Here is an 8,411-nt window from a genome sequence, read left to right as displayed (position 1 = left end):
CCTGGCACTCCGAGCCCCCTGCCCGGCTCCTGTCACCCCCGGCCAGCTGCTGCACTGCCCCTGTCTCCGGGAAGGGGGGGACACTCTGCTCTGCCCCCACACCAGCCACTGCCATTTATGGGCCAAAAGCACCACCTACGGCCCAGAAATGAGTGAAACGCTCCTTCAGCAAAGCGCAATGCTCACATTTGGTGAGCTCCAGAAAACAAAACGCTTTCTCCAGAGACTATCTACTCCCAGTCATTACACAACACTCACGAGTACAGTAACAGGACTTGAAATTTGGGGCCATTGAAACACTGAGTCACCTCCCTGCACTTCACAGGAACTTGATTTGATAGTAGGGGCTTCATATGTTAACCATGTTTTTGAGAACCTAGCTTCACTGGTACTAGTGAAATGCTATTTTTAAGTATTATTTTTATGTTGTTTTCCAGATACAGTGTGGCTTAATCACAAAACACTAAAGCAAAAGAGATTCCAGATCTGATTCTACTGCTGAAGAAAGTTATCAGGTATCTGTAGCACGAGTTTGAGCTGTAAATGGAATACCCAATACAAGAGAGAGGTAGTGCTATATCAGCACAACGAAAATTTATCAGTTGATAGTCCTAGTCTTGACAAGATCATCAGAATTGAGCAAGATGGGGAGGTGGACTTAATTGTAATGAAAAAAAATGTTACATTTTTTCCATTCTTAAAAACCAAAACAAACCTAACAACCTCACAAGGAATCAAGTTATTTTACAGCCTCTATTTCACAACAGCTTTTGGTGTGCTCCCACGTCCACTAACATATATTATATATGGAGAGATGTTACCACCCTCTTTGTTGCAAGTCTCAAATGCCTTCACCATTGGAACTGATCCTCTGAGGTTTGGATCCTTCCCAAGTACGTTTAACCCGATTAATTTTTAATGGCTGTCACTGGGTGTTTCACCCAGTCAGTCAACAACTTCCACAGTTCAAAACGCCAGCCACCCGCTTCCCGCTCTGGCATGACAGAGGGCTCGGGATCTACGGAAATTATTCATCTGCATCATAAAGACCTTGAAGGAGCCGTAAAAGACAGCTGCACTAAACTTGAAAGCCCCTTTCTGGCTCTGAAGCCCGAGAATTCTGACCTGAAAAGGGGTCTTGAATGAGGAGCCTCAAAGGGAATAAAGTATTAGCCTGTAAAACCAGCACTCACTAGAAAACTCAGGTGATCTTTTCATGTAGGTACACCTCTTGCCTCAGGCACAGCCAAGGCAATTACTTGCCACACAGCATCTCAACCTTAAGGGCTGATGTAACAGGCTCTACTTCCCTTTGTCCTGCTCACCGAGCACTGCTGGCAGTGGTACTTACCTCGTGGCCAAGCCACCAGCACAACCCAGCCGTTGGTCAGCATAGCCCATGCACACTGCTGTGCCATTAACCCTTCACACTGACCCAGCTCCTGCTGCCTGTCTGCCTGGCCACTGTCTTAGGAATAAATCCAGTGGTGAAAGAACTGACACCAGTGAGCAACACTCCTCACAAAACTTATCCCAAAAGCAGGAGAAGGTGGAGAGGAACGAAAGAAACCTTCATTTACCCAACTGGGAGTACAGCAATCCTCGAGAAGCAGGGACAGGACATCACAGGGATCCCATTTGCACAGGAACGTTGCTGAACCCTTTCCTGTTGCCAAGGTACGTGCGGGCAGAGGGGGGCGACCAGGGCACCACCACCTATTGTCATGCAAATGACACCGAGTTGTTGAAGAAACTTCCCAGCAACAGCACGCATTTTTTCACTGGTTTGATCCCAGCATTGAAAAGGAAACAAAACAACTGCAGGAACACGAAGCAGCTTTGGGCTCAGCCAGAAACTGCAGCTCTCCCAGAGCTATGGGAGCAGCAAACCTGCCTGTGGTGAATTCCGCCGGCCTGACTGCTCTGAATGGAACTGGGACGGGAAAGAAAGTGGCCCTGGAGTCCCGAGAAATGCGTGCACTGCTTTCTAACTACATTGTTTTTAACGGCCTGAAAGTTACACTGGAAACACTGCAAGAAAGTGACACACAAACCTTTGCTCAGAAAAAACAGAGTACGTTTCATTCACGTTTGGCTGGTTTGGATTAATTTGGATGGAATGATTTTGAGTTGGAAACCAAAAAGCCCAATGGCAGAAAATGCAACTGTAAACAGTTTAGAAGCTGCTTTCCAGCAAAGGCAGGAGTGTATACTTGCAGCTGCACATTTATGAATCCAAATACTTTCTGGCCTTTCCTGATGGTTACTACTATAGCTTGGTTGGCATTTTTCCCCCCTTTTCAGGTAGAGAAATTAATAGTTTCCAGCAGTGGTAACAACTTATCAGCAAAACAACTGGTTTTAAATTTCCTCACTTGAAATAAACTAGAAGTTTCTTATTTTTCACAAAAGTACCTGTAAACAGGAACTATTGATCAGAAAATTCAGAGGTAAAAGATGGTTGTTTATTTGCCTACACAAGGGAGCCAGTCACACACCACAAAAGCCTTCAAAATGACAGATGCTGAGCACTTGTGCCCTCTGGACATGCCCGAATCAAAGTCTTCCCTTAAAATCCCTCTCAGGGTTAATCTTTCCCATACTCAAAGTTTCCCAAAATGAAGGTGGAAACTGAGTGGCACCAATCCCCTACTGATCTAACCAGAGGAATAAACGCCTCACATTTTTGCACTTAGGACTCCAGGATGAACTGCAGAAGTGAAGAAAACATCACATTTTATTCAAACATTTGCATCCTGCCCTAGCTGACTCCAGTCAGGGTAAGCTAAACTCCCTTCATCTAACTGGGTGGAAGAAAATTGGCTTGACCGATTTGCAAAATAAAAAAAAGGGAGGGGTGGAAACTTTTTTAACAGGAGCTCAGGCTCAGAGCTAGAAGTATCAGGACAGTCAAGAGCACAGAAACTTGGGGTGGGGGGAGGGGAGATGATGCACACCAAGAGGAGAGGGAAGACCTTCACGTTGCCAAGAAAAAAAAAAACATTGATTAGGAAGACGAGGAATCTGCATGGAAAAAACAACCTATAACCCAAAGAAAGCCCTCATCCCATCTCCCTCTGCCACGTGCAATGGAAAATTTGATGCTTCAGACCTGAAGGAAACCAGCTGCTTCTTTACCACCCTCAGCAACCCAGGAGGGACTGCAAGAACCACCATCAATCTTCCTAAAACCCCCAGACAAACCTTCCCGGGGAATGGCAGACAGCCCTGCCTACCCGGGGCTCTGCAAGAGAAGGTGCCTCAGCAGCCAGCCCTCAAAACTGGCTGCTCACAAGCCTCTGCCGTGCACCCCACTGCCCTGGAAGAGCTGCAGAGCTGGCAAGGACTGAAACCCAGCAAGGAGGCTCTTGTGAGCCAAACTGGCCGCTGAACAAGCCTGGTGTGGGGCAGCAAAGCAGCGTGGGCACACGGCTGCCGGGGGGCCTCAGGGTACCGCGGGTGGCTGTGCAGAGCCCTGTGGCTGCACCTCTCTGAAGGGGGAAGGGCAGATCTGCTGTGCCAGAGGGACCAAGAGCTGGAAGTGAGGGAGGCTGTGAGACCCCTTCTGATGTGTGCCCTGGCACAATGCAGGAAAAAGCTCACTGACACAGAGAAAAAACAATCATCACTCGGATTCGTACCTGCTGGGAGAGCAAAACACACTGCAGGAGGAAAAGGCAACACTGGCAGTTCAGAAAAGGCTGCTGGGAACAAGGCAGAAACAGGAACATGCTCCTGAAGGTGAAGTCAAGGTAGAAGAAATCATAAAGATGAGATACTGATGGGAAAAAAGAACAAGGGCAGTGGGGCCCAAAGCCCCCAGAACATCCCAGACTGCTGGGGAGAAGGAAGCCAGGATGGGGGCTGGAGATACCCATGGGGCAGAGACAGTTTGTGCTGATTCACAAAAAAGAATTAATTTGGGGCAACTATTTGTAGATCTGGATTTGTTCCCCCCAACACATCTCTCCAGCCAAGGGAAGTTCTATTACCTTTACCCAGAGCAGCAGGAAGGACCCCACCAAGGCAGCCACGTGCTGTATAGTGCCCAGGCAGCTGGATCACAAGTCCTGAGCTGCCTGGGGCAGTGCTGGCACTTGGCTAACAGGGTAGGAGACTTGGGAAACTAATGGAAAGAGCCCCACCCCTACCCAGGCACAGCCCTGTGCCACAGCCCCAAACAGTAACCTTACCTGGTGAGTCCACAGCACCATGCTCCTCCCAGTTCTACACTCATCCCTCTGTTCAGACACATGGTGCAGCACTGCACCCTCCAAACACGCTGCTCAGCACCATGCTCTGTAGGGGTGTGCTCCCCAGGAAGGATCTAGCCCTGCCAGAGCCTCAGCTCCACTGTGCCCACAGCTGGCCCTGTGGCAGACAGGCTGCTGAGCTGCCAACCCGTGTGACAGATTCCACTGATGGAGAGTAACCAGATCAATCCCAGTGACAATCCTAATGAGGACAGACAACTTGCTTAAGCCAGCCTGGATCACTTACAGGAAGCACAGAACCTTCAGTAACCCAAGCAGTAGTAATCTTTGTGCATTACAGTACTGCCACACCACCCCCCTTCTTCGACGAGACCCTGCCAAATTCCAGGGGCAGTAAATAGTGTTCCATGCTCTTCCTCTAGCCTGAAGAGTACCTTCAACACCTGGACCTGATCTGACTGCAAGGCAAGGATCTGTCCCAACACCAAACCACTGTACCAGCTGGCACCATGCGTGTAGCAGTGCCACAGTTCTGAATAAATCATGTTAGCTACCTCAGACATTAGCCTTGACACTTGATCTCTAGGTGGCACTACTGGCACCCAGTAACTTCTAAAACCAGTGATGTTTCAAAGTGCCATCTGCTGGTACCTTCATTATTTACAGACACTGTCAGAACAACCAGCAGTGAGACAGTGCCCAAGTACTTTTCAGCTGGCAATACAGAAAACACACAGCAGCTTTTCTGGGTTGGTTGTCTTTTTGTTGGTTTTTTGATGCAATAAAAGTGGTTTATTGCATCTACATCCCAGAACACTTAATTATTGTGAGAGCCTGGCAAGTAATCACCAGAAGCCTTCAGAAACAAAACCAAATATTTTGACAGCATATAGAGGCTGGTAATTTAACCTTTAAGACAAACCAGGCAGCAGCACTTACAGAGTGCAGCTGGAATGCATGGCTTTTCTTTTAAAACTCTTAATCACAACTCTGTATTTAGCTCCAAAAATCAGGGCAGAGGAAATCCTGTCTTTCTGCAAAATTAAATCAAAAAGTTACCAGGTGTCATTCATTATGATCTAGAAAGGAAATACTGAACTTCATAAAAATGCTAGGGCTTATTTAAATTTACTTAACTTCTTAATATAGCAAAAGTTAAACAATGCATCAAGTCTTAGAAGCAATGGTCACAACAGCTCAGAACTCCACTTACAATTTTTTCCTAAAAGCCAAAAAAGCTGTCAGTCTGTTCTCTACACTTCTCCAGAGAAAATTTGAATCCTAAGGGCAGTTAGAACCTGGAGGCACAAACTCAGCAATAGTGGCTATACAACAGCTACTGCCCTCTGGGTTTAGGAAAAACTACCTCAGTAAAGATGTAACATCTGAGGAGAGCTAAACTGTCTTCTGTATATACCCAAATCTCAAGGATTATTCTTAAAATTACTTAAAAATGATAGCAACAGTTACTGTCAGGAACCATCTGAAATCTGCTTAAGCTTTCTACCCAAGGAACAGATGCATGTTACCTGCAATGAATTAATCAACCTCTCCAACTGTTTGCCTTTCTCCACCCCCCTCCTCCATTTTCTAAATTTCAAATTCTTCCTCCCCAGTTCTTCCTGCAGAACAGAGGTATAGCCCCACATGAATAAAGTACACTTGCTGTGAATAGCTAAGTCACTTCACTAAACTACCACATAAACCCCCCCAAGTTTAAGCAGACAAACCATACAGCTAGGCTAGAACAGCAACAGGCTTGATACTGTAGGACAGCACTATAGAAACAATGACCACGTGTCTGCTCCATCCTGAAAACTTCCCATTTACATCCAGCTTCCCAAAACAAACAAGTTCCTAAGACACCAACCACTCAGAGGCAACACAAACTCAGTCAAATGAACATTTATTCTTTCAGTAAGCCAAAGCCAGCTCTTATGCGACCAGGGCAGAAGCTGTCGATGATTCACTAAAAACAGAGAAGACAAAGAGAAAGGTATTAATTGCAGAGGCAGTTTTTCAAACAAGTTGTCAAAAACACTGCTTCAGTTCAAAGCTTTAACTACTACTCCTGAGCTAAATCATCACCTCTTTGAATATGGCACAAAGATTTCACTCTTCATTTTGAAATACAAGTGCTAGGAGAGCAGCACAAAACTGTATATTCAAATACCTGGCTAGCTGCACTTGGGCCTTCTCAGAAAAAAATTACAAACTAACCCTAATATCTACTGGAATTCTGTGCTGGCTAAATTTTCCTAGCGAAAAATGACAAATTGCTTGCACTTTTGCCACAGCTACTAAGTCACTTCTCAAAAACATTTGAGAGTAACATGAGCTATGAAAGTAACCAAGAACAAAGACTGCAGTTTGTAAGTAATTTCTGTAACACTTCATACTAGATACAGACTTAATTTGTTGAGACAATGATTTTTTTCTAAGCCTTGTGACAGTCATTCTACCCAGCACTAAGTTTAATTCATCTATCAGTTAACACTGATGCAGATACCTGGTCTGGTACCTGGTTTAGGTACCTGCCTGATCAGAACACACTCTCTGCCTGCTGAGTAACAGCCCCAGCATTCTGTCCACAGGCCCTGCAAGACTTCAGTGCAAGTAGTAACCCAAGAGAAGACTTACTACTTCCAGTTGGGTGGCAGCACTCTCTTGGTTTTGTAGTAGCGAGCCAGCCTGTGGATTCTGCTCTCAATCAGGATCAGGCGGAACTTGGCGTCTTTGTCCTTGAGGAGAAAGTGATGTCACAAGCAGGCACAGCTACCTGCACTTCCCACTGAGGTGCAACTCAATTAGCTTTAATGGAGCAAAACCCCCACAGCTACTGCTACAAACTCCACATTCCCATTACTGAAGTCAGTAAACCCAGAACAGACCCTGAAATACGGAGATTAAACGCTTTTAAGGTTCTTTTCACAGACAACCACTCTCCCTCACCAAGGTGCCTCCCCAAGGCCCTCAGCTTACTCAGAGGGTGACCAAGTACACTACAAGCCTTACAGCAACTTATTAACAACTGGACAGAGTACTTGAAAAAAAGAAGCACAGAGAGTCAACAGCTCCACCTCGTACTAACCTTTCTGTTTCTCTCCAGGTGCTTGCGAACAGCAACAGCTTTCTTAATCAAGTGATACAGATCCTCTGGAAGGTCTGGCGCCAGTCCCTTCGATTTAAGGATTCTCAAAATTTTGTTGCCAGTTACAAAGCGAACCTGGGCAACACCATGGGAATCCCTCAGGATCACACCTGAAACAGACATTTACACTGCACACTGAAAAGAAGCCAACCTTACAGTTACAAGATACTCAAAAAAGGTGTTCTCTAAGTTAAAAACCTTTCTGGTAGAAACTTCAAACAAATGGTACAGAACAAGTGAGCAAATAGAACTTACAGAAAGCACTTAACTAACCCACCCACCACAGTTAGGCAGTGCTCAAATATTGTCTGGAAATTCTCAACAGGACTCACTAAAGCTAGGCAGACAATAACCCTCCTCTCCACAGTTAACAAAGATGTTTTCCTCCAAGAAACTGGGCAGACTGAACTTCTCTCTCTCATCTGTTCGTGGCCATTCCTAAGGACAGGTTCTAAAATCAAACAGATGTTCACATGTTCTCCTTGGAAAAACAAACACTCAACTCCTTCATCCCATGTGCTTCTTGCAAGAATGAGCCAGGTGACATTTTTAGTGGTATCCACACAGATACATCAGTAAATGAGAAGCCCTGTATTTTCTCAGTACACTTTTTACCACAGACTAAAGGAACAATTTTATGTACATATACACACACACGTAACAATTATCAGCCATGAAGATGTGCTTTGTGCCCCTGGGGAGCCACTGAGCCTTACCGATCTGCGAGGGGGTCAGCCCCTTCTTGGCCAGCTTGTAGATCTGCTCCTTCACATCATCAGAAGTAAGTTTCAGCCACTAAAGACAATGGGAAAAAACACAAACCAACAGATGAACACTGCTCAATACAGAGGCAAAGGCTAGCTACACAAAAGCTTTTAGAAAATGGTAGAAATAGATGTTTTGTAATGCTTGGAAAAAAACACCAGGAAATGAAACTGTACTTCTAACAACAGAGAAACTTTTTTACATATTATGAATCTATAGTGCAGGTGAAATGCAGTGGCTGAAGGTAGAGGGGAAGGAAGAAAGCCTCTGGCTAAAACACC

At 45.5% G+C, this 8,411-nt stretch overlaps 1 protein-coding gene across 1 annotated transcript; it reads right to left on the bottom strand.

Moving 5' to 3' along the window:
* Positions 1–6,099: 6,099 nt before the first annotated feature.
* Positions 6,100–8,160, bottom strand: RPS13 (ribosomal protein S13; the record flags this gene model as incomplete). Its single annotated transcript, XM_008942039.1, has 4 exons — positions 6,100–6,183; positions 6,855–6,955; positions 7,306–7,475; positions 8,082–8,160. Coding segments are annotated over 4 exons (384 nt in total), but the record flags the coding sequence as incomplete, so codon positions are not given.
* Positions 8,161–8,411: the final 251 nt, after the last annotated feature.

The sequence above is a fragment of the Merops nubicus genome, unplaced genomic scaffold (assembly GCF_000691845.1).
Source record: "Merops nubicus isolate BGI_N331 unplaced genomic scaffold, ASM69184v1 scaffold51216, whole genome shotgun sequence".
In the NCBI taxonomy this organism is placed as follows: domain Eukaryota; kingdom Metazoa; phylum Chordata; class Aves; order Coraciiformes; family Meropidae; genus Merops; species Merops nubicus.
Note: the sequence above shows the minus strand (reverse complement) of the source record. Positions and strands in the feature narration are given on the sequence as shown.